General features: G+C 42.4%; 5 protein-coding genes across 7 annotated transcripts; 3 read left to right on the plus strand and 2 right to left on the minus strand.

The window, feature by feature from the left end:
• Positions 1 to 7,149: 7,149 nt before the first annotated feature.
• Positions 7,150 to 9,290, minus strand: LOC9649795 (tetratricopeptide repeat protein 5). Its single transcript, XM_002976886.2, has 13 exons — positions 9,131 to 9,290; positions 8,976 to 9,085; positions 8,714 to 8,824; positions 8,595 to 8,652; positions 8,454 to 8,543; positions 8,298 to 8,392; positions 8,183 to 8,236; positions 7,986 to 8,129; positions 7,870 to 7,927; positions 7,701 to 7,815; positions 7,576 to 7,645; positions 7,455 to 7,526; positions 7,150 to 7,401 (listed from the first exon to the last, which is right to left on the minus strand). The coding sequence occupies exons 1-13, from the start codon at positions 9,279 to 9,281 to the stop codon at positions 7,282 to 7,284; spliced, it is 1,248 nt and encodes a 415-aa protein (XP_002976932.1). The 5' UTR covers positions 9,282 to 9,290; the 3' UTR covers positions 7,150 to 7,281.
• A 966-nt stretch (positions 9,291 to 10,256) lies between these two features.
• On the plus strand, positions 10,257 to 12,058 carry LOC9638390 (gibberellin 20 oxidase 1-D). Its single transcript, XM_002976760.2, has 3 exons — positions 10,257 to 11,146; positions 11,222 to 11,543; positions 11,614 to 12,058. Exons 1-3 carry the CDS (start codon positions 10,524 to 10,526, stop codon positions 11,860 to 11,862), a joined length of 1,194 nt encoding a protein of 397 aa, XP_002976806.1. The 5' UTR covers positions 10,257 to 10,523; the 3' UTR covers positions 11,863 to 12,058.
• A 1,856-nt stretch (positions 12,059 to 13,914) lies between these two features.
• On the plus strand, positions 13,915 to 16,290 carry LOC9649796 (alternative NAD(P)H-ubiquinone oxidoreductase C1, chloroplastic/mitochondrial). The gene is made up of 12 exons (XM_002976761.2): positions 13,915 to 14,004; positions 14,053 to 14,109; positions 14,170 to 14,339; positions 14,394 to 14,489; positions 14,555 to 14,621; positions 14,689 to 14,875; positions 14,950 to 15,043; positions 15,132 to 15,347; positions 15,413 to 15,763; positions 15,810 to 15,886; positions 15,934 to 16,037; positions 16,095 to 16,290. The coding sequence occupies exons 1-12, from the start codon at positions 13,953 to 13,955 to the stop codon at positions 16,232 to 16,234; spliced, it is 1,611 nt and encodes a 536-aa protein (XP_002976807.1). The 5' UTR covers positions 13,915 to 13,952; the 3' UTR covers positions 16,235 to 16,290.
• Positions 16,291 to 16,300: 10 nt separating this feature from the next.
• LOC112348750 lies at positions 16,301 to 18,200 on the plus strand. 2 transcript variants are annotated; one of them, XM_024681876.1, is made up of 6 exons: positions 16,301 to 16,661; positions 16,718 to 16,805; positions 16,861 to 17,451; positions 17,526 to 17,777; positions 17,839 to 18,002; positions 18,104 to 18,200. In XM_024681876.1, exons 1-5 carry the CDS (start codon positions 16,301 to 16,303, stop codon positions 17,996 to 17,998), a joined length of 1,452 nt encoding a protein of 483 aa, XP_024537644.1. In that variant the 3' UTR covers positions 17,999 to 18,002; positions 18,104 to 18,200. The 2 variants fall into 2 exon arrangements, with proteins under 2 accessions (XP_024537644.1, XP_024537643.1); XM_024681875.1 differs by lacking the exon at positions 18,104 to 18,200 and having other exon boundaries at positions 17,839 to 18,095.
• Positions 17,926 to 21,129, minus strand: LOC9649797 (cyclic nucleotide-gated ion channel 2). 2 transcript variants are annotated; one of them, XM_024681874.1, is made up of 8 exons: positions 20,881 to 21,129; positions 19,894 to 20,487; positions 19,619 to 19,837; positions 19,251 to 19,564; positions 19,080 to 19,191; positions 18,695 to 19,018; positions 18,083 to 18,627; positions 17,926 to 18,031 (listed from the first exon to the last, which is right to left on the minus strand). In XM_024681874.1, exons 2-7 carry the CDS (start codon positions 20,467 to 20,469, stop codon positions 18,100 to 18,102), a joined length of 2,073 nt encoding a protein of 690 aa, XP_024537642.1. In that variant the 5' UTR covers positions 20,470 to 20,487; positions 20,881 to 21,129; the 3' UTR covers positions 17,926 to 18,031; positions 18,083 to 18,099. The 2 variants fall into 2 exon arrangements, with proteins under 2 accessions (XP_024537642.1, XP_024537641.1); XM_024681873.1 differs by lacking the exon at positions 17,926 to 18,031 and having other exon boundaries at positions 18,065 to 19,018.
• Positions 21,130 to 27,124: the final 5,995 nt, after the last annotated feature.

Consider the following 27,124-nt stretch of genomic DNA (forward strand, 5'->3'; position numbering starts at 1 on the left):
AGAGAAAATGATTTACGTATTTGATCCTCCGTCCCCGATGACTCTCTTTTCGGTCTCATCTTTGACTAAACCTCAAACTTGCTTTCGCACTGCCTTCAGTTCAATCCAAGAAAAGTTTATGAGAGAGCACGGCCATGACTACTTGAACCAATAGACTAATCCCTATAGTCTTGATTGATCCACTTATAATCATGCCTAGGAAGGATCCACTAGTGCCGTGCTAAACAGCTACGGACCAGCCTATTTGCCACTCTTAGCAAACCCAGGGAGGTTTGCGTTCACCCATGGTACATGGAACAACTCATGGATCCACCGATAGGCTAACATTAATCCTGCCAACTCAAAGTGTAACCTCGAGTTGCTAATGCGCCTCACTCACAAGCCCAAGCGCAAACTCGTGTAATGAAACAACTCAGTCCACCCTATGAGCCCAAGAGCAAGCTCATATAATATGGAACAAAAAGGTAACCAAAACCTATCCCAAGGAACCAATGTGAAGTCTTTGCACCAAAACGTGTACCCACTCGGATCATCGTTTTCATCTCTGCGTATGCAACGAGACTAGTTGCCCAATCTCATTGGATAGTTCTCGCCGAGACTCATCCTCTGATACCAAATGTAGCGCACATGGTTTTGACCCTTTATCCTATGGTGATTTACCATAGGATAACACCACGAAGCGGAACCTAAACCCTCTTTGTGCCACGTGACAGATGCCACGTGTCCATGCCACGTGTCCATAGGAACCCGAGGTTCAGGGCCTTGGGCCACTGAACGAAGGAACGGTGCCAAACTCCCAAGCGTGACGCCAAGGAGTGGTGGAACCGGACCACGGAGCAACTCCCGAGCATATAGCCCAAGGAGCGAAGGGACAGAGGCTCGGAGCGACTTGGAACAGTCCTAGAGCAACCAGCATCCCAATGCCAGGACCAGCACGCAAAACGGAGCCAAACGGAGTTTGGCGCTATTTCAGCATACCGGTGGCCTAACGTGAGGATATGGGTACTCCACCAGCTAGCATGGAATGGAACTTGGGCTTAGACCCAAGCCGGACGCAGAACAAGGACAGGCACGCAAGCGGGAGCTAGACTATGCCTCAGGTTGGTCGGCCATGCCCGACCTACCCACTATCCCTACTATACATTTGGAACCCCCCACAACCCCCCCCCCCCTTGAGGAACACACGCTTTGGGCTTTCACCCCAAGCCTCCCTTAGTATTAGGAGTTAGTCTCTGGGACAAGCTTGAAACTTACTAAATATGGAATGTCCTTAGAATGCGAATTTGGACACGGGACGAACACCATTGTGTTCAGGCCGATCTCTACATTCCGTAGATATGCCAAATGAGCAAATCTAAACACTTTCCATAAATAGCATTTGGGACCGAAATGAGACTAACACAAAGGGCATGATAGCGAGGGTGTTTGGCAGACACGGTAAGCTATCATCTAGCGATGTTGAGGGACCAATCTCAATATCGCTGGGGTTCCCAACACTAGCAAGTGCAAGCCAACATCATGAGTTTCTCATCACCGTGTCAAGTCTGCTTGACTTAATGACAACTTAGGATTTCCTTCCTTAGTGCCCTTCCGGTCTAAGTGCACATGTGTTGACCAGTTTCTCAACTAGCTTAGGCGGAGACTAATAACGGGTCCAGCAATATCGACCTCCTGCCATCGTGGCAGTAAGAAAGAATATCCGAAAGGACTAGCCGACAGGTAACTTTCAATACCTGAAGTCACATTCGCGACAATATCCCAAGACCCTTAACCAATTAGGAAAGAAGGTGCACTCTTGTTCATGGGCCTTTTCCCTTTATATTTGAATCCCATAGATCGTCTTTTAAGTTATTCTCTTTGGTTGCTTACACAAACTTAATATCACAAAGGTTCCCAACACTAGTAAGTGCAGCTAATATATGAATTTCTAATATTAAGCTGAGTATGTTCAATAAGAAACACATAGGAGTTCTTACCTTATATTTATTCAGCATAAGTACATACATGATAATCAATTTCTCAACTAGTTTGGATGGAGATTGATATCCAAAAGTACTTATTAACATATAATTTTTAATACCCACAATCACATTAACAAACTCTCCAACCGCCCTCGCCCCCCCCCCCCCCCCAGGGAAAATCGACGTCCATGTCAATGCATACTTTAGTCTAGACTATTGCCAAGGAAATAACTCTAGAAAAAGTTCACAATGTCTGTACTTTGTGAAAACTGCACCGACTTAAATGAGTTAGGAGGAAACCTCTCTATTTAATGTAAATGTGCTACAATTCATACATCTTTTGGCCGTCACTGACAAGGAAATGACTAATGGAGTCAATCACCCTTGCTACTCTAGGTATCACCTAGCCTGCAAAAGATGATATACCCTTGTTTACAAGTGATATAGAGAGAGAAATTAAAGGTCCTAACCCTCTTGAGTAAACAAACTAAATTCATCAGTAAGGTTTAGATAGATTATTATAAACAAATAGTGAGAGTTGTTTACATGATCACACCCTTTTGACGGAATAAGGAACATCAAAAAAAGGGTGGGTGATATGACTAATTGACAATAGTTATCCATAACTAAATATTTCATTATGCATACGAAATGCCAAAGTCAGTTAGTTTATAATGGCCTAAACCCAAAGATAAAATATTGGAGAATATTAAAGTAAAAAAAATGATATCTTAGAGATTAAATTATCAATGAATAAATCATATATTAGAATATTAAGATATTCTAATGCAGTTATCATCCAATAAACTAGTATTATAGGAACCATCAATATCATTAAATGGTGACCAACAAAAAAACTTTTTTTAGCAAGTAAATCATTAAGAAAACTCAATAATAAAACTTAATTATCAAAGATTGTAAATAGTATGCTAAACAATTTATAAAAGACAACTCAAAAACACAAAGTACTATCGACTAGCAAGCAAAATGCTTACATATATATCACTTAAAGGAAATAACATCCAATCTATCAAAATCAACTGTAACAACAATTAACATAATAGAATGAATGCTGCAAGAGCTAACAAACACTAGTTCACTTTAATTATCACATTAATGAATGTGAATAGATTCCAGTTAATAAGTTGTTCAAACAAGGGTAAGCAACATCTCAAACCCAAGAAATCAATCCAAAGCAAACTATAAAAAATATGTGGTAATACAGAAAGATAAAATTCATCAAAATAATAACTAACCATCATGAAAATTCATCAATCATCCCATCAATAGAGAAATGCATAATCATTATCGAAGAAATAATTTACTATTCTGAAGAATAGTAAATCATTTAACACCAACAATAATTTAGTAAAACCTTTAACAAAGATAATCAATTATTCTAAAGAATAGTTAATCACCACCAATTATTGCTAGATGCAAATACTAATTTCAACATCAAAGTTAATAAGTAACTCCTAACAAATGGAACAATAAGCATAAAACTTAAAGAACTAAAAGCTTGAAGAGATATATAGCCAAGTCTTGCCTAATAATGATCATGAGTTTCATATGAACTAATTCAAGGTATAACCCACAATATCCTTTTAAACATATTTAAAAGCCAAACTTCATAATGCTAAAGTTAATGAAAAACATGTTTGTATCAATTCAAAAGCTAAACATAACATAACTATACTCAACAAATGATCACCAAATGATCTTTTAAGAATTCATCTTTTATAGCAAAATATAACTAACTTCATAACAAGCACAAGAAGAATCATTAATTATCAATATATCCTCAACTCAATCAAACAAAAATTTAATAGTTTCAATATCAATCACTAACTCTTCTTTTAAAACTAGCATAGTCCATAATTATATTATGTTTTAAGGAAAAGCCAAAACTCAACCCTACAAAACAATTTCGTCTAAAACATAACTAATTTAAGTTGCCACTCAACTCATTTGAATGTTAATATAGTTGCTAATTAACAAATGCACAAATGCCAATGGCATAAACCTAGAACTAAAATCATCAACACTAATGCCAATGATACAAATCTAGAGCCAAAATCATCAACACTATTGTAAGCTTTTGAATTTAGACTTTCCAAAAGGTCACCTAACCTAGTATTATTCAAACCTAGGGACACTTAACCCCAACTATCTCAAGACCCTTAATCAATTATGGATTGTCTTTCATGTCATTCTCTTTGGTTACTTACAACTATTTATATCATGACTAATGAAATTGAATATTAAACTTATGAAAAAACATCTCATCTCACTCCAATCTCAACTTTAATAATGTTAATAGCAGTGCATTACTTCAATGTCATCAACACTAGAATAAAACTAAAAGAAAATAAAAGTCAATCACCACTTAAAACTTTTTAGCAACCAAACTAGCCAAGGCCAAACATACTTTATTCAATATCCAAGACCAAACCTTCAATAATACTCAACTATAAATAACACTTTATCAAGGAGTGAATTACTACATCTAAGACTCAATGAAATCCAATACTACGAATTAAATATAATAAAAAAATATCAATGAAGATAAAATCAAAATGCTAACATGGAAAAACCATGTAAAGCTAATGATACAATCCTCTATAATACCATCCGGTAATCAAACCCATCACTGCTAAATCATTATCAAGTTAAACAAATGTTAGTAGTCCTCAACAAAGTATATAAGTAATCATTAATTGCAAAGCAACTAACAATCACTATTTAACTCACCTTTATAAGACCCATATACAAAACTCATATCATTGAGTTATATATTAGTCCAACAAGAAAGTAACACACCATGTATAACATATAAAAACTTGGACAAGTATAAATAAAATGATTGCTTGAATCCAATTTAATTGTGATAAGTTCACTAATATATCTAACCAACAACTTTGAGCCTGCAGGCACCAGAAACACCATGGTGGAAGTTATCTTCTATACAATACTGGAATCTTTCTAAATGACACTTTTGAGGTCTTGGCAATCACCATCATGTTGTGGATCCTTAGGACCTTCTTCAGGATATAGAGCTGGCACAGGAAGGATGATTGTTAAGCACTTGATCGTGCACTGTTGGGCTTAACTTGTCACAATCCACACTTATTGCATGGTTCTTAGACTCTCCTCCCAGCCTTAGGCTGCTCTGATCACTAGTGTATAATGCTCTGAGCTTGCCCACAGCGAGCACACCAATTCCAAGTTGTGTCATGGATTAGTCATTGATAGGCATCAGAAATTTATCCAATAAACTTTTGCCACGTGGACCTGAAAATTTATGCATGCAAAGTTATGTTTTTACAAATTGCACAGCATCATTTGCAAAAAAGAGATTAAGGAAGGGCAATATATATATGTGTGCAAGAATGGATGTTTAGTGGCTTTGCTAAACTCATGAAATTTATTGTTTGAAAGGTATCTGAAAAGATTCCCGCGAAACAGAATGCATGAATATTAGGAATATATTAGGTATGTCCAGGCTGTCAAAACGCGGCTAGATCGCGGCTGTAGCAAGCACATGCAAACATTTCATATTTTTCTTGTTACTATAAAAAGTTGATGTAGCAAACCAAAAGAGAAATCAAAAGTCTGTTTCAACAAAAATAAAAGAGAAATCAATACCAAATGTGTGTGTATATATATATAAAATACTATTGATAAATTCTATGGTTTCAATTTTCTTGGATTGTCAATGACAAAGCTCTTTAGTTTCGCGATCTTTCTCTTGGCAATGGCTCTCACTTGTAGTGCACCTCCACCAGCTCAGCGGGGTTTGTTTAGGTTTTTGCTCGACTACAACTTGCTCAGTGTAGCGCAGGTGAGAGAACTCATGGTCGAAGTGCTCAATCGTGTCCGGAACCACCGCAACAACCTGGCGATAGTGGGCGAGCCAATCACGTGGGTTGCTACGCTTGCGGAAGACGTGCGGGTGTGGGTGCAAGTCCGAGTGATGGACGAATTTTGGCATGAAGATCGGGATGGAATATGCTCCACCCCATCAAACCGGCTCGCGTACCCGTTTAGAGACTTACTGAACAGTGTTTTAGAAATGACTGAGTCAGTCAGGGAGCAGCTCATTGATCGGGAGTTCTGGTACGGCTATGTGGAAGTTGTGTTCCAGGCGTTCGGGATAGTATATCGCATCGAAAGGGACAGGAGCAGGGACAGGGATCCTAGAACTTCAAATACTGAGCTGTTTAGGCAATGCCCTATACATTGACTTTGTACTGTTAAATAGAATAGGTTATAAGTGTCCTATAATGTCTATTATCCAGCTATGAAAAATGCTTTATAACATCCAAAACATTCCCCCGAGACAAAATATCTAGTGGGATTCGAACCCATGCCCTTGTGGACCCTTGACTCCATTGACCCTGTTGAAGCTAGGCCCATGATTGAAGATGTGATCCCCTCCCCTTTCACTGCCAAGCAATTGTCGCAGATCCACCAGATGGAACTTGTGGCTAGAGCGTCAGGTGTTAGCCAAGCTCCATCCATTGCTTTTCTTTCCTCTGTCAAGGCAAGGTCCTGTGTCTTTTTCACCATTACAAAACCTTTTTTTTCCTTCTTTTTCTCTGTTCTTCTTTTTTCCAAACATTCTTGTTAGCTTATAGATTTTTCTACAAGTCAAGTAGAAACGATGCATGGTTATGTAGAAGAAAACCTTCTTTTCTTTGGAAGTTCTAAAACTCTGGTTTTGCAGCCCCAAGATGCCTATGGGTGAGCTAAACCAAGGGAATCCAGTGCTGCACTAGACGTTTCCACAACATCTATCGAGCTTTGTTCTTAGATCCCTTTTTCTTTGGGTGTTCACAAGCCATTGACGCTTAAAACAAGTGGATGGGAGAAGGCTCACATTTTGCAGTAACATCTAGTGACAACTTTGAGATGTGGGGTGCAAATGCTTGACGAGTGCATGGAAGGCGTGTTGCGACTCACGAAATCTAACTTCCGGAAGCCGCTCAACATGAGATGGTGAGAGATGGCGGAGAAGATCCTGGGCTTTGAGACGAAGAAACTTCCAATCCACTACATCCCCGGGGCCGGAGGGGTTCACGGAAGAAACACAGACAACGCTTTGATCATGGAGAAGCTCGGCTGGGCTCCGTCGCGATTAAGAGATGGGCTGCACATGTGGATCAAGGAGCAGCTCGAGGAGATTACGGAGGGATAACATGACTCGGCAGCCATTCTTACTGAATTAGCGTTCCAAAAGTTGACTAACATTTGACCGCTGACTAAAAGTTTAGTCCATGGCTGTGTATATTAAAACTCCGTAAGAGCCACACAGTGCTCGCTAGGGCGGGACGTGCTCTGCGTGGATAATCGAGCATGCCGCATCTTGGGGTGCTATCGTGCGACCGTTTACGCGCAGCTGCTGAGAGTGATCGATCCTCACGGTTTTAAACGAGTAAACCTTTGCAGGAACAAGAGTTATAATCTTGAAAAGAAGAAAGGAAAAAGTATCACCTTGTTCCCCCGTTGAGCACGTACGCTGTGAAGCAATGGTTCCAGCAAACTCAAAGAGTTGCCCTCTTTCATCTGTGCACCTGAGCATGAGTGTAACTGAGGATTGAATAGCTTTGCGTACCATGCCCTCCCGAATCGCGTACACCGAAACCACGAAACACGTTCCCTCTGAATCGGCAGCCAGGTAAAAGCTGCAGCAGAGAAAGAGAGATCAGCAGCGCTGAAACTACGACGCCGGTAACTTACAGAGGCACAGACTTATCGTGCGAGATGACTGACAAAACTTTGCAGTAGACGACGCTCCCTTTGTTAAATCCTTCTTGCAGTAACGTTATAGGCACTCGTTTGAACGAGAACTGCCCTGTGTAAAAACAGAGTCCACATCAGTAAAACAAATTGTTTCTTGCATACGAACCACTTTCAGTGGCCAAGGAAGAAATCAGTGATGAAAGCTTCTTCGGTTTGATCCAACCCTGAAAAACATCTCCACAACTTCAGGAAACCACAGCTGATAACTCAGCAAGGGAATACCTTATTTGCAACAGCATCTTCCAGCTTAGACAAAAGCTTGACAATTTTATCAATTTCGTCCTTCGCAGGGAGCCCAGGGTCCCGAGTACTAGCTGCGTCGTATGCTCTCAGCGCTCTCTCATAATCTTCTAGGTACTGATGCACCTGTAAACCAAAACGAACAAAATAAGACTTTGCAAAAAATCATTGCAACTTACTATTGCGCTGTTGAAATACAGATCAGGATTACCATTAGCCAGCACGTCTTTCTCCTGTAGATAATGGAAACCATCAGAAGAAAACTGGCACCACACAAAAGCGAGTAAACGCAACCGCATTTTGATAGGCCTTGAGAGATTGGTGGAGCTTTTGTCGGTCCCATGCTCCGGTCACAAAAAAGCTCGTCAAAAAGGCGTTCCCTAGCGTGTCTGTCGCAAACATGCTTCAAAACACTTCCACATAAAAAGAACGATAAAGAAACCTTCTTACACCAGGAGTGTCCATCTTTGACATCCAAACACACTGCTTCCTTGGCGTGCTTGATGCTTTCTTCAACCATCTCGGATTCGTTTGCGGTTCCTATTAAGCAAGAAAGTCACAAGCCGGTAAGCAAAACAAAACGGGCTTAACCTTTTCCAAGTCGCCGCTCCAGCATAGACAGTTGCTGTAAGATCTTCTTATTTGGTCCCTGCAAACTTATGTCAGAGAAAACGAAGACAAAAAACCAAAGAAGAAGAAAAAGAAGAAACCTTTTGAAGTCCCAGGCTGAAACAGTTTTTTGCTGAAGAAAAGTCTCCCTTCTTCCAGAAGCAATTCCCCAGGCAGGACCAAGCATCCACAATAGAAGGATCCAGCTTCACCTGCCTCAGGTTCAACAAGAGTGGTACTTAAGAACATCCTTTGCTGCAAAGGAATAAGGTAAGATCAGGGAATGCAGCATTATATCGCGGTCTTTTACGTGCTCTCTCGTCAATCCAGCCATGAAAAATGCGAGGGTCTAGGCGAGCATACCGCTTTGGAGAGGTGATCTTCGGCCTCTTTGCAATACTCCGGCATAACATCCAAAACTTTCCCCTTGAAATACTCCCAGAGCGCGCGGCGAGGGGGCAGCTTCTTGCATTCTAAGCGAAAAACGTGAGAGAAAGCCACATTTTCGAGATTCTCACCTAGAGAGATGTCATCGAGGGCCGCGATCAGCTCCTTTGCGGATCGCTCCAGGCGATCCCTCTTCTCGGCGGCGTCGAGAGGAAAGAATGTGTCCCGCACTTTGTAGAGGCTCTCGATCGCCGGCTGCAGCGCCTCGAGTGACGACGCCATCGCCGCGCTGGACTGCCCTAGAATCCCACTTCGTAATAAGTAATTCCCAGGATATGCGTTTCAAGCTTTGTCCACGTGGGCGGCTGGGATGCGCGCCACTTGGCAGACATCCATTGAGAGCATTGTAAGTGTGATTCAAGGAATTTTCCTGACAAAGAACTATTATTTAAATATTTTTGTGCCTTGCATCATATGTATTAATCCACAAATAAAAACAAGTTAAAAAAAAGAAGAAGTATGTAAAAATATATAAAAGAGAATTAAAGAGAAACTCCCAAAAGAGAAGCTTCAATTCAACAGTCAAGTCAGTCGCAACAGATCCTTCGATCCCTACACACAATTCCTTCTGCTTCGAAAATGCCGTGAAGAACTTGCCATTGAACAAGAACACGCACACAAATTAAACGCGTCAGTCAGTCAGAAAGGTGGCGGTGGAACTTTTCCTTTTCAGGTGTTGAGACATCCAAGTCAATAAGGATCTCATTACCATCACAAACAATAATCACCATCTAAACTTCATAGCTTCAACCACATACTCTTTAGTTGAGCATAGAAAGATTTAAACATCAGCGCAGCCCACTGTTGCAAAGCCGGCACTTAAAATAATGCCCAAAACTCATACAAGAACTCTCCTCAGCCGGCCGAGCAGCCTCTATGTCGGCCTCAATTCACGACACCAATGTGGCTTTCCACGTAGCTCTCCTTTCCTTTCACCTTTCCAAGAGCCAAAAGATCTCGAAGATCACAGAGGGAGAAAAGGAAACATGTTTAGCGCGCGGGCAAAGTGATTTGCCGCATCTGGACTGTTGTTGGCTATAGAAGATCATCCAGGAGCCCTGAAAAGCAAGAAGTTGGTGTGTAGCATAGTAGCAAAAGCGTTGGGATAGAGAGAGAGAGAGAGAGAGAGCTAGCTCAGAGAGAAAGATTGACAATGCGACTGCTATAGTTTACGAAGTCGTCTTAGTTAGACCACTGTTCCTGGGGAGAAAGAATAGAATTTCTCGCGACTTTTAAAAGCCAGCGCCATTCCACTTCCCTTACTCAGGTCATTTAGTCACACGCTCACGGTTTTCTCTCATGCACGTCGCCCTCGCTGCGCTATCCTCGCGTCTTCCTTGAATTCCTGGAGGAAGATCTGCCCCCCCCCCGCGATCGAATTCCTGGGAAGATCTTCTCCTTTTTGTTTTTGTAGCGGAATCTCAAAGTTTTTCTTCCTTGGCGGCCTTCTTTTTCCTCTTCCGGATGGCGGTCCAGTCGCGGCCAGCGGGCTTCCCCTCATTCGCTTCATCGCCCAGGCGCGATCGTCACACCAAGGAGAGAATTCCGCGGAGTTTGCTCCAGCTCCAAAGCTCCACCGCCACGACGAGCGAATCAGCGGCAGCGCTGGAGAGACAAAACATTTGCAAGCTCTCGGCGCTGCTCAAGGACACCAATCTCCTGCCCGAGAGATACGTGATACCCGAGAGCCACCGCGCGCGATTGTCCCACGACGCCTTCCTCCCCGAGGTGGAACTCCCAATGATCGACTTTGAGACGTTAAAGTCCGGGGCTGGCACCGAGAGCCTCGCTCGCGAGGTTGGCAATGCCTGCCGCGATTGGGGGTTCTTCCAGATCGTCAATCACGGCGTCCCGGACGACCTGATCCAAGAGATGCTGCTCCATGCCGACCAATTCTTCCACCTCCCCTACGAGCAAAAGGAGAAGGCCGCGATCTTCCCAAGGCCTCTGGGCTACAATGGCCGCTACAAGGACCTGTCCTCGAGCGCGCCGTGGGTGGAAGCCATGGCAATGCAGCAAACTCCATACTCCACCGTGGATGAGACGGTGGACAGAGTCTGGCCGGGAGAAGGCAATCCAAGGCTAAGGTGAGAGCCGCGAGATGATCGAAACTCTCGCTCGATCATCCAATTCTAACTTGATTCCTTTCGCCCATGATCCAGGAGAGCGCTGCGGAGGTACCACGCCGAGATGGAGAAGCTCGGGCAGAGTGTTGTCCAACTGATTGCCCTGAGCTTGGGCCTGGAGAGGAGAACCTTTAGCCGCCACTTCGAGGAGAGCTCCTCCACGTTCCGGTGGAATCACTACCCTCCATGCCCCTTGCCCTCCAAAGCTCTGGGCCTCCTCGCTCACTCCGACCCCTCCGCGATCACTATACTCCACCAGGATAGTGTCGGTGGTCTCCAGATACGAAAAGATGGCCGATGGATCGCTGTGAAGCCACGGCCAGACACATTCGTGATCAACTTGGGCGATGTCTTTCAGGTATGATCGATCGATAGAATGATCTGTGCTATAGTTTTCGAAACTTATAATGTCCCAATTGTTCTTCCAGGCCTGGACCAATGGAAGATACAAGAGCGTGGAGCACCGAGCGGTGGTGAACCAGAAGCAAGGGAGGCTCTCCATGGTTTTCTTCTACGGCCCACAAGAGGATTACGTGATCACCCCCCCGGATGAGCTCATCGATGAAGATCATCCTCTGCGGTACAGGCCCTTCACTTGGGGGGACTACAGCGCCGCCAGGCTCAGCATCCCGGCGCACGGCAAGAGACACTTGGACGTCTTCGCAGGAGCCCTGTAATGACAAGGAAGGATTTCTTCTTCTTCCTTTTCTCCATTCCTCCTCTTCTGGGTTGCGACTTCCGAGATTGTTGGAAGAGGAGCTGGTTTTATGATTATCGATCATCGTTTCACAGAGAGAAGAGAGAAAGAGGGGTGAGAAACGCGGAAAGCCATTTTTTGTAGCCTGTGGAAATAAAACACGTAAGTCCTTTTGCAGCGTCTTGGAAGAAATAGTCGTGTATAGTGTGTATAGTGAACTGCAAGACGCAACTCTTGCAACACTCAAGTTCCTTCTTCTGGATCTAGAAGAAGGAAGTTGAGTGTTGCAAGAGTTGCGCTACGCGGTGATGAACAAAGTGACCAAAGCTTATCCTTTGTCTCATGATGTTTGTTTGGATCATCAATTTCAACTCTTGGTCAGAATCCTCTTCCTCTTCTACTTCTTTGGACAAGGAGTTACCCACACGGAGTAGAGTTCTCAAACTTTTTTAGGTTGCGAGAGTGACACTGTCCCTGTGTCGTGGTTTCTAATGTTTCATGCCACCTTTTGCTTTATAAAACTTCCCGAAAATCTTTACACTCTCCCTGCGTGTAGATCCTTGTCTACGATCATGGGGTTGACACGGAGAGAGGACCGAGAAATTGGAGAAGTTCTTACGGCACCCAAGACATGCCCGGCTCCACACTAAGCCCATGATTTAGAAACCGATCCCTCCTGGCAATAAGAAAAACAATTCGCCTCTGTTTGTGATACTCCCAGGGATTTGATACCTCTTGTTGTCACAAGTGAGGTGTTGCAGTGTCAAGTGTAGCATCAGGATCATGTGAGTGGGGTCAAATTTCTGTTCAAGTTCCCCTCTGTTTCTTGTTCACCTTGTTCCTCGCTGACCAGAAAAGAATTGAAAGAAAAATGTGCGGACTTTATACAGTCCCGATGACCTGCATGTGCCAAGTGCCGGATCTCTGTTCGCAGTGCAGTGTACTCCCAAGAACCACTGCAAAAAAACCAAGGAAAACGATGGAAAAATCACTCTTTTCTTGGCCTTTTGGATTTCTATTCCGTCGACCCTGTTTGTTTGCTGCTGCTGCTGCTGCTACTGCATTCGTGCCGGTCCTTGACGACGACTCTCCATCCAAAGCAAGGAGAAAAGAAACATAAGACGAGCAGGAAAAGACTTGTAAACTCGTTGGTGTGTGTGGGAGCTTGCAGGGACCGTTTGTAATAATCCAAACTAAAAAACCTGTGCGCCACTCTACCAGTCTATAGACTCTAGATTCTCCCATCAACCGCAAGAAGCACGAATAATCAATCGGCCGCCTGCGCCAACTTTCCTCTTCCTGTCCCCCAGTTCTCTGGATTTGCTCACTCTTTCGTCGCCTTTTTTTTTTTTTTTGCTGCTGTTGAGTCAACACTGGAAGATGCCCCTTATAACTGCCTTCGCTGAGATCACCCAAGCGACCAAAAACTCTTTTTTTTTTGTTTCCTGCTCGAGTGGGAGCTGGAGTTTTGCCGTCAAAACCCCCATTCATTGTGCACATGGCCGGCTGCTGCTTGAACCCAGAAGTTGTATAAAGTACCTGAGACATTTTTTTTGCGGCTGCAATTGAGAAAACATGCTCTCCCACTCCGACACACGCACACCGCTTTCTTAATTTTCCTCTTTCTCCGCTTTTGCATTTCTTTTTCTCTCTCTTTTTCTCTCTTTTTTGCTTGTTTTCCTGTTCTTCGGTTCTAGAATACCAGAAAAAGGGGTAATTTTTGTGTGATTTTTTGGTCAACTTTGGCCTCTCCATAGCCGTGATTGACTCCCTATATCTAAGTATGATGACAGGCATGCCATATTCTCGGTCCGACAGTCCACCCAGAGAGCATCTAATGCTTGCCATGTGATCCACAAGCACCACATTGGTTTTAATTCATGATCTTCCAAAGAACGTAGAAAATGTGTGTGTGGCTCTGAGTGAATGTAAGAGCTTTTGTCGAAGACAATCATTCGTAAACGGCCCCTCCACTCACTTACCTTAAATCTATTAGATTGTAAGATCGTGGCAGCCCTAGAAATTTCTTGGCGGGGGGGTTTAGGTTTTTTCTAGCGCTAGGGCGGGGCGATGGCGCTGGGGTGTGCCGCTCTTGGATCGTCCCCGTGCGCCTCTCTTCCAGGTAATCTTGATCGATTCGCTGCGCTCTAGCGCCAAATGCTGGCTGCAGGAGCATCGCATTCCTTCGCCGTGGGGTCGAAATTTTGCTCGAGGCTCTGGTTCTCCGGTAAGAGTCGCTGTTCTTTTTTCTTGATCGGGTAGAACAGTGACGAAGCTGTCAATCCAGCTCGTCCTAGAGGAGGACGCTTCCGCCGACTGCAGAGGTGGGAGAATTCTTCTAGAAGTCTTTTATTCGCGAGGATCAGGGCATTAAGTTCGAAATCTGCGGGGGGTAGCGACGATCGTAGCACGACTTCTGAGAAATCTCTCAATCCTTACGTCTGGTCCGACAGAAAGGTATGTGTTCCATTTCTTTCCACGTTGACAAAGTCTTTTCTTGCTGATGTGTAGAGCCCCAGAATATGTATACTGGGTGGTGGCTTTGGTGGTTTATACACTGCCTTGCGGCTGGATTCTCTTGTGTGGACACCAGAAAAGCGTCCGCAGGTTCTCAGCCTTTATTTTCTGACCAGTTTTATGGCTTGCTTCCTCAAGGACGTTTCCTTTTCCAGATTTTACTTGTGGATCAATCCGAGCGTTTCGTTTTCAAGCCGATGCTTTACGAGCTATTGTCAAAAGGTTACGACTTCTCAGAAAAAAAAATTAAAAATGCCCCACATTTTTTCTCCTGACTCACGATGTGCAGAAGTTGATGTCTGGGAGGTAGCCCCACTATTTGCAGACCTCTTGGCGAGCACAACCATACGCTTTCTAAAAGACAATGTCAAATCAGTGTCACCTTTTGATGCAGTTGCTGACGATAACAAGTCGTCACCATCTAGCATCGGTGGTAAGGTGTACCTTGAGAGCGGAATTCAAGTCGAATATGACTGGTAAGCTTCCAGTGTTCTCATCCTTTTTACTTTTTTTTTTTCAAACATTTAAACATCTGACTCACAGATATCAGGCTAGTATTGGCGTTGGGTGCTGAAACTAAGATGGATATGGTTCCTGGAGCACTGGAACACGCCCTTCCTTTCTCGACTCTGGAAGATGCTCTCGTAAGCTTCGGTTTTCTTTTTGCTTTTTCTTTCGCCTTTTCCATTTAGATTGCGTTTTTAGAGCCACTCATGCTTCTCACGTCTTTAGAGGCTGGAGAAGAGATTGGAAGAGCTGGAAAGGGAGCGGTTTGGTCCGAAGCAATTGCCCATAGATGTTGCTGTTGTCGGGTCCGGCTATTGCGGCATTGAGTTGTCAGCTACGGTTGCGGAGAGGCTTGGTGAGCGTGGTCGAGTGCAAGTGATTGATGTCAATTCAGAGATCTGCCCTTCAGCACCTACCGGAAACAGAGAAAAAGCTTCGAAGGTAAAAAAAAAAAAAGAAAAGGAGAGGACGCAAGTGTTCAGTCTTACTCATCAATTATTTTGCAGGTATTGTCATCTCGCAACGTCAAGCTGGAGCTGGGATATTTTGTAACTAATATTGCTCTCAAGGATTCCAACGAGCCAGAGAAAAAGAACAAGCGGGTGGTTCTCGAGTTAAAGCCAGCGAACTCAAGGAACACTCGTAAAGCCCCTCCCAGCACATTTCTGGAAGCCGACTTGGTACTATGGACGGTCGGAGGCAGAGCGTTGGTTCCGAAGGCCTTTCCTACAAACGGGCGTGGACAGACGGACACTGACGAGACTCTACGAGTAAAAGGACACCCTCGCATCTTCGCGATTGGAGACTCCGCTGGTAACAAAGACAGCTCTGGAAGGCTGCTGCAAACAACAGCACAGGTCCTGACTCTTTTTTTCGCGCTCAAATAACGTTTTTTCTATGTAGGTCGCGCTTCAGCAAGCTGACTATGCCGGATGGAACTTGTGGGCCGCAATCAACAACAGGCCACTTCTACCTTTCAGGCTAGAAAGTTATTGTCCTACTCTTTTGTTCTGATCGTTTTCTCCAGGTACCAGCACTTGGGCGAGATGATGACGCTTGGAAGGTATAATGGTGCTGTTACGCCCAGTTTCTTCGAAGATATCACGCTGGACGGTGTACTTGGTCATACAGGTAGAACATCATTTTTTTTCTTCCTGTTTACCATCGTTTTCTTTGAATTTCTTGCAGCTAGAAAGCTCGCGTATCTCTATCGCCTTCCCACAAACGAGCACCGTGTCAAGGTTGGAGTAAGCTGGCTAGCGAAATCGGCCGTGGACGCGTTCTCGTACGTCCAGGGTACGGTACTTAGCTTAGCCCAAAAATCGTGATTAGTGGAAATTGTAATGATAATAATGTGAAGTTTAGGGCTTATTGGAATTTGAAATTTAGGGCTTATGGCCGAGGTGGGAGAAGAGGAGGGCTGGAGATTTCTCTACGAGGCGCTGCTGCGAATCTCATCGCTGCGGCTGCTGCTCACCAAGGATTTGGTGGCGCCGTCGGTATCGTGCAATCGCGGGCTCAAGGCGTCCCTTGGACGATTCTCGTCCTGTTTGGAGCTGGTTTGCGAGTGGCAATCGGAGCGAGAATGCGGGAAGCGCGTGGTGTTGCGCGTTCCTCTCCCATTGTGTCCTGTCGATCACGGGGCGCCGGTGGAAGCGGTGGCGCGGGAGGATCACATCGAGGTGAAGCTCAGAATGGTGAGTGGTGGAGCGAGTTTTTTGCTGAGCAGCGAAATGGGAATGCTTCCGAGCACAAGTAAGTCTCTTTGATTTTCCTAGACTCTAGCGGAAGATCTGTATTGTTTTCCATAGATGAATCATTCGAGCTTGCATCACGCGCACCGGAAATTATTCTTCGCTGCAGGGCTTGCAAGGCGGCGATCACACGAGGAGGATTCGAGTAAGAAAATCGAGTTTTTATAGGAGGAAGTAAACTCTTTTGTTCTTTTATGCAGGTCAGTGCTAGAACTTCCCTCCGTTGATTGGAGAGAGGCCACGGACGACTGGTTTGGAGTATGTTGCTGTGGCTCCAGTATAAGAACCGAGTCAATCGTTGCAGGCTTTGAGAAAAACGTCACCACCTCGCACGGGAAACTCCTGGTTGGAAACTCGACATGCATCGTTCACGCCTCGGATCTTTGCCAGGCATCGCCACCAGTTGACAGCGCCTGCGATAGAGCGCAAGAAAAGGAGAAGAGCGAGGCTGACGCTCTCCAGGTGGAAGTAAACGGGGATACAAATCATGGTAATCACAGGCAACACACTTCGGTTTTCCCGGGGCACCAGCACGATGTCTGCTGCGAGAAAAATGACTGCGTTACTACTCGTGAAGAACATACGTCAGGTCCAGGTTTCTACGACTTTCTCAAAGGTCCAGTGGAGCCAATGAGCAGCGGTACATGGCAGCCATTCAATTGCCTCGAGTGCTCGTCGCTGATTGGAGTTTTCTTAGAACCAAACGAAGGCCAAACACCGAAACCAGCCGTCCATCTGTTCAAGCGACACATACTAGCGGCTGAAAACACACTGACCAAGGAGTCATTCAGGTACTCGTTCTCTGTCGCTTTATTTTTCTTCTTGCTCCATTCTAAAGTGGAGTGTTGGCTTTCTTTTCTTTAAGGCACCACACTCTTGAGAAGGACTTTACCAAGGAGCTCGTATCTAGGGCCGAGCAAGACTCTTCCTATAGATACGTCGTTCGAGGCTTGAGGCTTAAAAGACCAATGCTCCAGGTGGTGCTTGTAAATGAGAACTCTCTCGTTTTCTCTGGAGCAGTGGTGGATTCCAAGAGACAAGTTTCCCTTGTCTCTTTCACTCCAGCGGCGAGTGCGATGCTTCAAGATTGTAGCGAGTTTGAAGAACACGAACTAACGTAAGTATCTTATTTGATCCAGTGATGCGGTATCACTAACATTCAAAATTTCGTTCTCCAGTATTGTAGAGGAGTGGTGTACACGCCATAACGTGGACGACATCTTTCTCCTCGAGGAAGAGATAGCCATGCTGCTGACAACAATCCGTGCAAACCAGGAATTTTACCCGGCCTCGTACAGCGTGAATCAAGGTTTTCGGCTGTCCTTCCTGAGAATATAAATACGTAAGTTTGTACAAAACAATCGATCCATCCTGCGCTGTGTTAGTATCCTTCACACAAAACTATCAAATGAAGCTAAGTACCTTTTTTCTTGAATGTTTTAGAGATGATCCTGCGGCTTTGGAGACAAGAACATCGCAGTGTACATGCGAAGCTTGTCCGAGTCCGAGGCAGCGATGCTGAGCCTCCGTTCCAGTCCAGCACCACCACGGTCTCTCGATGTTCTCGCTGGCTCCGCTACTGAGACCCTGGCCGCCTTGAAACGCCTCCAAGCCAGCTGAATGGTAACCGCGGCCCAAGTCCTCCATCCGGACGAGTAGTATCTCGCGGTCCGCTTGAGCTTCTCGTTCGCAAACTCGGTCCGGAAGTGGTCTGTCACGTACTTGAGGTCGCGAGCTTCGAATCCGAAGGCTTCCACCGAGTCCAAGCACCTCAGCGTCGCAATGGACGGGGGAAGCCGGTCGACGAATGGCCTCCTGAGGCACCACGACAGAAGCTCGTCCCCGCAAAAGCTCCCGGGCTCCATGGTGAAGATACTCGTCTTGTTCTCGCTCAGGTTGTGGATGCTTTGCAGCCTCCCCCGGACAATGAATAGCATCCGCTGCACTGGGTCTCCGGTTCGCGAGATCTACATGGAATGACACCACTGTGCATGAAAAACACACTTTGGGATGGTTCCGAGGTTCGATGCTTACCGTCTCGCCTTTGATGAACATGAGGGGCTTGACGCGGTCGCAGATGGTGTCGAGCACGATCTCGTCCATTTGGTAGAAGAGAGGGACCTGACGTACGAGGTCCAGGCAAAGGTGGCGCTTGACATCCCGCCGGACGCCCTCGGGTAGCTCGCGAACCATGGCGTGCTCGTCAACTCCACGTAAAGCGGCCCATTTCTGGCGCTCGTATTGACGAACACGGTGCCTCAGCCGAGATGGCAGCTGCCTGCGTTTCATCCAAACCTCGAGGTCTCTGATTTTCAGCCGCATTTCCTCTTTCTTAGCCGTCATCGAGTGCAAGAAAACCTGTCGAAGTCAAAGGGTCCTACTGAATAAGTTTCCTCACAGAATGCATGAAGTGACTTACTTGTATGTTTCCTATCAATAGTGTGAACAGCATGAGCCCACACGTAATGACTAGAATGCTGAAAATGACCTCCAGCATTTGATTGCTTGGAACCATAGCATTGCCAAAAGAGCTGGATTTGAAAACAAGAAAAATGTAAGAGTTAGCAAGTTTCCCATCAAAACTGTGTACCTCAAAGTCATCAACCCCCAGAAGATAGGATAAAGAATGCGGTTTAAGAAGTTCCTGGAGGTAGTCAGCGGCAAGGCGGTTATAAAAATCCCGTACTTGAAAACATCACCCTTGTTCTCCAAACAAGTGGGAGCAACATCTGCATATAGCTTCGCAGATGTAAGCGGCGAAGGATCAGAGAACCGTGGACCGTATAAGATGGCATGCGAGGACCCCAAATCCCGGGCATTGCAACCAGCTTTCATCTTGCACTGGTCATACAAGCACGAAGAAATCCTCTGCAAAGCAAGGAGATACCAACAAGCTCCTGCGGCCTGCAAAGCCAAGAACGTGAGCAAGAACATCGAAGAGAGTTACTGCCATCTTACGTGAGCCGCCACGAAGTATGCTGTCAAGTTAAGAGCGAAGCCCCACCAGGCGGTCCCAAAAACGTATCCAGTAACTCTTTGCATCCGCGGCACTAGAGTGATCAAGTGAAACACTTTGTAGACGAACTGGATCGCGAATGCCACTAGAATGCTTGTCATCATCCCACTCATTTTACCTCCTCTCCTGATCATCTCTGGAACGACTCCCCATATAACTATCTGCAAGAAAAACGCAAGTCAAACCATTTGTGTCGAGGAAAAACTGAAAAGCTTGCCTGTAAGATAGGGAAAACCACGAAGAGATCGAAAACGAAGCCGCCGGACGGACGAAGGTAGTGCAAAGCAACCATCCTCGCGTCCCAGACGAGCTTTCCACTTCCAAGTACGAGGGACTTCCGAGCGACATAAGCAAGCTTGAGCTGGAGCCATATATGCCAGAGATGCATCAAGTCGCTCACGCAGCGGAAGAGCGTCACGAAGATACCAAACCAGCCGTCAATGTAGAAGCAGTAGCGGTGTGGACTGATGGCCACCGTGTAGAGAAACAGCGGCTCGATAGCCAGAGCCCAGAACCTGGAGAGGAGGAAGACCCGGTTCCAGGCGATGATGGTCTTGCTCCTGGGATCCAAAACTTTGCCGAAGATCCACGTCTTGTAGAAGCCATCTGGTTTTGGCGGAGGCTCGTGATGCATGAGTGAGACACCAACAGCGCCTTCGAGCATGTAGGAGCTGCCTCGATCATGGTCTGTGACATGGTGAGGAGGAGGGCCGCCGAAAGAGTTGTATGGAGGAGGACCGGAGCCTAGCGGACGAACAGCAACATCCGGCATGCTATTGACTTTGGCGGCCATCACACCAAGCTCGAGTGCCTGGAACGAGCGAAAGATTAGATCCTTGAACAGAGTCGATAGAACACACACAAGGCAAGCGCCAGAAACAAAAAAAATATCCTCGCAGGACTCTCACAAATCAGTAAAAAGAATCCTTTCAGACTAAGATCGATGAAAAGAAAGAACGAGATTAAATCCGTCGATAGAACACACACACACACACACACAAAAGGAAAGCACTTCGATATAAAAAAGAAATTCCTCACAGATCACAAACTGGTGAAAAGAATCCTTCGCGTCGGACTGAGATCGATCGATCAAATCCGCGAGAGAATCGCACGGGCAAAACATCCGAAGGGCAAAGAAGCAAGAATTTCCCTTGCGGTGATCGGGCCCGCAGCATCATGATAGCAATGGAAGAAAAGCGCTTACCGGTATAATATCGGGGATGGAAATGCGAGCTCCACCATGGAAAGCGGAGGAACAGCCGCTCCTCCTGTTGGTCCTCCTGCGGCCTCCACATCTTCGCTTTCTCCTGTATCACAAGATCGCAAGTAAACGCCCATCGATCAAGGTCAAGAGCAAGAGCGCACAGGAGAATCGATTGACCGACTGGCGCCACATCGCGAGACGACTCTCGGCCAAAATTTCACGTGAGAACAGCCACCAGCATTGGAAGAAATCGATCGAGCATGGAAGAACCCTAAGAAAATCCGCTCTTACACTAGTTTGTCACGTGTCACTATAGGGACCGTCCGATCTAACGACTTTAGAATATGCGCGTAATGAGTACTTCTTGCCACCATGCTGATGCTTTTTTCCATGGTTCAGAAATTTGAGATCTACTTGCTCGTTTATAGACTCGGATTTGGGAGGCAGCCAAAGGAATCTAGTGAGCTGCAAGTTAGAAGGTTAAGGGATGCCATGCCATGGGTTTCGGGGGAGAATGTGAACTCCAAGCGTTGAGTGAGGAGGATTACTATTAGATAGTTGAACCCTATGACACTAGAAATTGCCCAACAAATGCTGGGCGGTTGAGAAAGTGAAATCCCCCACAATTGGCCCTCTTCTCTCCTCCTCTCACACCCAAATTCACTGTTATAAATCTCACCTTTGAGTGGACTTTCCACATTACAGCTAAGTATTAACACTAGCGTCTGCCAAGAATGGATTGAACAGTATTTCTATGCATCCGTTCTTGTCTTTTGAGGTGCACCTTTGCACTAATTTAATTCTTTGATCTCTCCAAAGTCAACATGGACATATCATTGCACTGACCCACCCACACCTCCATTGAAATCAAGCAAGGATCATAACCATCTAGAAATATTCAAGTTAGGTGGAGAAATGCAATTCTTTTACTGAGGCCCACCCATGCCTCCATTGAAATCAAGCAAGGATCACTAGTAGCCATCTTGAAATATTTAAGTTAGGTGGAGAAATGCATTCTCTTACTGAAGCCCTTGCCCTAGTGTTCTAGAGCCAAAAAACTTATGCTGAGCATAAAACAATTTTAGTCACCACATCAACACAAGCATTGACAGCAACTTTGACACTTAGAGCTTGCAATGTAAGGTAAATTGCCTTATGCAATGCTCATCCATGAGTAAGGGGAAAATGTAACATATACAGGCCTTTAAATAACCATGCCTACCAATTTTAACTCCCCCTCAAGTTATTTATAGCCTAAGGTTGGTTGCTTGTTGAGAAGCTGTGGCTCCAGCTTTTGTAAGATATTTGTTGTTATTTCTTTGGACCTCCTATGCATTCCCCTTCTCTTGTCAATCTCAAAAAAAGTAAATCCAACAATAACATAGTAATAACTCATGATAACTAATATTAATCTTGCCAACTCAAATGTACCCTAATGTGCCTCACTCAGAAGTCTAAGAAAAAGCTCATACAAATGGTACATTAATAAACCCAAGCAAAAGCTGATATAACATGGTATAAAATGGTATGCACCAAAATCCATTATATTGTGGTAATAAAGTATATATAGATGACTTGATCATCACAATCACAAAACAAATTCTAAAATCAGGTTTTAGTTTTACTTAAGATTTAAAATATCACTTAGGAAAATTGACATATTGCCTTGATCTGTGATAGACACAATAACAAAATCACATTTTACCAAGTTGATATTGCATCACACACCATATGTTTATCACATCATATGGTAGTAAACTCATAAAGTGGAATTCTATGCTCTACCCACCTAGAAATTTTTCCTTGCTCCTCCCTCCCGCCTCTACCTTTGCTCCTTGTAATAGTTACATCCTTTAACATACCACATAAACATTAATTTTTATTTTTGTCCATGTTAATGGATTAGGGTGCCATTTTAATTTACCCTTGGTAATTCTTCCTTAACAATCATCACTTATGCTATAAGGATTGTAATAAAATACTTGACTTTGGTAGAGCTATTCTTTATAGAGAGGGAGGATCATTCCAATTTCAAGAAGGCTAAGATCCTATATTTCAAGTACAAAATTTAGATCTAGATTTACAACTATGTTTATCTTTGGAACAAAAAAAGAAACAAAAGTTAATTATAAAAAGACATATAACTTAGTGACTCATTTGTAATTATAGAACCTCAATTTAATTGTTATCTAGAATATTAATTTTCAATCATATCATCTAGAATGACATTTTATTGTAGAGACATTCATCAAATGCTTAAGAAAAGCTTTGCATCCTTCTTTGTCTCTACAATAAACTCATTGCTAAAGTAGAATAGTTTCCCTAATGGGATATTACTCTCATAATTATTAATCTATTTTCACTTCTTCACAAGTTCATCTCATTGCAACTCACATTGATTTAATATGCAATGAAATCCTTATAAATATAAGATCGTAAAGGTGCATTGCCATTTTTTTTGTTCTTTCATAATTTTTTTATGACCATTACCTTCTAGATCCTTCTCCCTTTCCATTCACTTTATATATTAGAATTATGTTCTCATTAGTAAACCATTTTCCTTGCCATTTGTTATTCAAAGTTAATTTATTTAAAGAAAATAAGTTTAGATAAATAAAAATTATATTTATTATACTTTTGAAATTTTTATAACTTTATCAAGACAGCCAACAATGAAAGATTTATTACTCTATTAAGATAGTCAACATTGATAATAAAGCTATGAAAAAGGAAATTTCAATTCCCCCTCTCTAAATCCTTGTTGCAAATTGTATTTAAAATGAAGTAGGAAAACAATAAAAAAAAATTAGCTCAAGGAATTGAAGTTAGCTTGCATTGTAAGAATGTTTGGAATAAATCCAATCATTAAATTGAATGCTACTAATTAATTGGGCTAAAAGCTATTATAAAAATTTGATAAACAAAAGTGAAAAGGGTATGTTTTTAGATCAAGGTTGCATTTATTATACATCCTATGCTAGCACCAAAAAGAAGAACTCTTCTCTATAATTATTAAAAAAACAAAACTCTAGAACTATATAATTACATACTTACTTGAGTTTGAGCTATTGATGAACTAAAAAATTAAGATTGTGAATGAGGTGTGAGAGTGAAAAATTCTTAATTTCTTATAAACTTCCTCTCTAAATCACTCTAAAAATTCCCTTTAAAGCACTTCAAGAACTCTACTCATACAAAAGCAATATTATAGTAAGGGATGATGTGACAATTTAGTCACATGACATTATTTTATTTATTAGTTTTGCTAAGTTTTAGCTCTAGAAGAAATTCATAAGGGAAAGACACTAAGTTCCCTCTATTTTAGGTGTTATATCAACCATAAAAACATGGAATATAAAATTTAATTTTCTCCTCCTTAGAAAATTTCTTCTTATAGTGGAATATAAAACACTACACTTAAAGAAATAATTCTTGTGTAGTGAAGGGGAGAGAAAGATGATGTATTTCTAAAATTCAATTGGAAAATTCATGTATTTATGTTGATGAAGAGGTAAATGTTTTATCTTGTGTATCGTCCCAAGCAAAACAAAAGAAGAAAGCTTAAGCAAAATGGAGTTATGTTTAAACTTAAGCATCTAAAGAAGAAAAGTCTAACTTAAGCTATATTTATTATAGATAAGTGTGAAATAGTTAGGAAGGATTATAAAATCATGTAGTATATGAGTAATACTTAGATATGCTAAAAAATAACCCCCACTCACTATTGTATACATTTGTATTGAATTAACCATTTTTTTTCTTACTTATGACTATTTGTGCAAAGTAGAGTTGAGAGAGTAACATATGTTTATCTTTACTCATACCTTTGAGATTTGATGATGAGCTCAATGATTGCAAAAGCCTTAAGTCCAGACAACACTAAAAAAATGAGCTTTTTTTGCGGTTGCAATAGTTTAATGCCTATACAACATAAGAAAAATAGTTTTTCAACTATCACAAAAGTTATAGAGCATGGGACGAGCTTAAAATTGGAGTTTGGCATACATTACCAAAAACTCAAGTTCAAATTGTTTCACTAGCAATTTCTTGAGAAAAATCCAAAAGAAGAAAAAATAAAGTTTGTTTAATGTGGAAAACATAATTAACTACTTTAAAATTCTTTTCTTCTAAGCAAGTTCTCACTTGGGTTTTTAAAGGACACATTTTTTAGCAGTGTGTTACAATTTTTTTAGACATACACAAGCAAAACAATTGGGCATTTATAACTCTTGTCTTCAACTTTAACTTAAAGAGAGCTAGAGCTAGAGCTAGCTTTAGTGAAAAATAAATTGGAGAATTATTTACTTAAATCTTATAAAGCTTTTATAGAAGTATAATCATAATTAGAATATTGTGATGTTTTAAGGCTTTGATCCAAAGTTCTTTAGCTTGAAAAAGTACTCAAATACAATTTAAGAGTAGACTTTTCCTAAGTTTAAGTCTCCTACACATATTGTAAGAGTTTATGAAACTTAAATAAGACTCACAAGTTGAAAATTTAAAAATAGTTATCATGAACCATTTTTACTGTTTAAACTGTTTTAATCATTTGACCTATTTTACACCTAATACACCTGGGTGAATTAATTAAAGTTAAAAAATTTGTCATACAAGCATGAGTAGAGACTTCTATTGACCATTAGAGCCTATTGGTGAAGAGGCTAGAGAGAAATTTGCCTTGAAAAACAATTTTTTTTCTATATCTAAAGGAAAGTCTTCCATGAATTAGCTATCATATGTTTGAAAAGCTACCTAATGTCATTCCATGAGCAAATTGATTTAGAATAGATTATCATATATTAGATAATTTGACTCTTATGTTGATTCCATAGGGCAATTTTACAGAATGGTCTCCACACTTTGTTCAAATTAGTCCGTAGTGTTGATCAAGTTTGCCTAAAATTTGTTATGAGTAATAAGCCACTCTTTCTAATTCCACAGTTGTAAAAATAAAGTTGGCTATAAGCTAAAAGGTAAGATCCACTGTGAAGCAGACAAGGTACTATAGAATTGGTTATTACATGCCAAAGACCTTGTACTAAATTAATCTTAACCACACTAAATATGGGTACAAAAAGAAAGTCCTTCTATACATCTAGGTGGAAAGATTGAGGATTGATAACCCTCCACTTTCTTGATAAAACTTGAATGGGGGAATTAGGGTAAACAAAATAAGAATATTTACTAATGATTGACTATATTTATTAGAATATACATTTTTCTTATAGACTTAGATGGAAGTTAGTTGATCCCCACTTTGTGTGACTAGGCAAAAGTATAAAAAAGCAAAAACTAAATTATCTTGTGTGCCTAACTAAGCTAGCAAATGATAGATTTAATAAAATTGCTTAAACTTCTTAATGAATTATCGAGTAAAATACTTCACAATATTCTACTCAAGGTATACCAAAGTCTAACTCCTAGTACCTTTACTTTTGTCAAAAAAGATGTGAACTAACACCTCCATTTCTGTATTGAATTTAATAATCCTTCCATTGTGTAGACTAGTTATTCCCACGGTGGATACCTTCATCTATGGATGCTCCACCAAAAGGATGGATGCTCAATATGTATGATTTCAAATTTTAGGAGTAGGAATATACCTTGCTTAAGGGTATATTATATTTTTAAATAACCACTAACCAATGGGAATTGAATCTATGCCATTTGCTCCGATACTACATATAGCACACTTTATCTTTCTCCCCTTAAACCACCTGAAAAAAAGGCAATTGCTTGATGAGAGAGCCCTTAGTAGTTACTTTATTCCCATTTATCCCCCAAAGTTCCAAGGATCCATGGTGACAGTATATCCAAATTTCATCCCATGATCACATATGTTATAGTGGAGTTACCTATACAAAAAGAAAACAGTACTAGGATTCTTCTTAGACAAAGAGATAGTCTACATATCCAAGCTAAATGCAAATCCTAAGTATTATAACCTATAAAGGATTTATAAAATTCAGTTTACTAAACAATTGCTAAAATTTTATGCAATCTTAGGCAAAGAAGCTATTGTGGGAACTTTGATGGTTCACAATAAAGTTTGGATACTTATAAGTAGAAATACACTTGTTAACTTAATAAACATTGGATCAATCCCAAATTTGGATTGATAGGCTACAAAAGAGGTTTTAGGTGAATCGGAGAAGTATGGATTTAGTCTTCTTAAGTCCACCTACATATCCAATAGTGACACACTCTCAACTGATCAATTTAGCAACATGAGGCAGCCACAATA

Source organism: Selaginella moellendorffii, unplaced genomic scaffold (genome assembly GCF_000143415.4).
Source record: "Selaginella moellendorffii unplaced genomic scaffold, v1.0 SELMOscaffold_32, whole genome shotgun sequence".
Classification (NCBI taxonomy): domain Eukaryota; kingdom Viridiplantae; phylum Streptophyta; class Lycopodiopsida; order Selaginellales; family Selaginellaceae; genus Selaginella; species Selaginella moellendorffii.

Coding starts and splice junctions, on each gene's coding strand:
- LOC9649795 (XM_002976886.2), bottom strand. CDS start 9,281: ATGGCGTCGTCACTCGAGGCGCTGCAGCCGGCGATCGAGAGCCTCTAC. Junction 8,393..8,453: donor CAAAGATGGACACTCCTGGT/GTAAGAAGGTTT, acceptor TGTTTGCGACAG/ACACGCTAGGGAACGCCTTT. Junction 8,130..8,182: donor TGTATTTCAACAGCGCAATA/GTAAGTTGCAAT, acceptor TTTGGTTTACAG/GTGCATCAGTACCTAGAAGA.
- LOC9638390 (XM_002976760.2), top strand. CDS start 10,524: ATGGCGGTCCAGTCGCGGCCAGCGGGCTTCCCCTCATTCGCTTCATCG. Junction 11,147..11,221: donor GAAGGCAATCCAAGGCTAAG/GTGAGAGCCGCG, acceptor CCCATGATCCAG/GAGAGCGCTGCGGAGGTACC. Junction 11,544..11,613: donor ACTTGGGCGATGTCTTTCAG/GTATGATCGATC, acceptor TTGTTCTTCCAG/GCCTGGACCAATGGAAGATA.
- LOC9649796 (XM_002976761.2), top strand. CDS start 13,953: ATGGCGCTGGGGTGTGCCGCTCTTGGATCGTCCCCGTGCGCCTCTCTT. Junction 14,622..14,688: donor TTACGAGCTATTGTCAAAAG/GTTACGACTTCT, acceptor CACGATGTGCAG/AAGTTGATGTCTGGGAGGTA. Junction 16,038..16,094: donor CGGTGTACTTGGTCATACAG/GTAGAACATCAT, acceptor AATTTCTTGCAG/CTAGAAAGCTCGCGTATCTC.
- LOC112348750 (XM_024681876.1), top strand. CDS start 16,301: ATGGCCGAGGTGGGAGAAGAGGAGGGCTGGAGATTTCTCTACGAGGCG. Junction 16,806..16,860: donor ATCACACGAGGAGGATTCGA/GTAAGAAAATCG, acceptor TCTTTTATGCAG/GTCAGTGCTAGAACTTCCCT. Junction 17,778..17,838: donor TTTGAAGAACACGAACTAAC/GTAAGTATCTTA, acceptor TTCGTTCTCCAG/TATTGTAGAGGAGTGGTGTA.
- LOC9649797 (XM_024681873.1), bottom strand. CDS start 20,469: ATGGCCGCCAAAGTCAATAGCATGCCGGATGTTGCTGTTCGTCCGCTA. Junction 19,565..19,618: donor CATACTTCGTGGCGGCTCAC/GTAAGATGGCAG, acceptor TTGGCTTTGCAG/GCCGCAGGAGCTTGTTGGTA. Junction 19,019..19,079: donor TATTGATAGGAAACATACAA/GTAAGTCACTTC, acceptor TGACTTCGACAG/GTTTTCTTGCACTCGATGAC.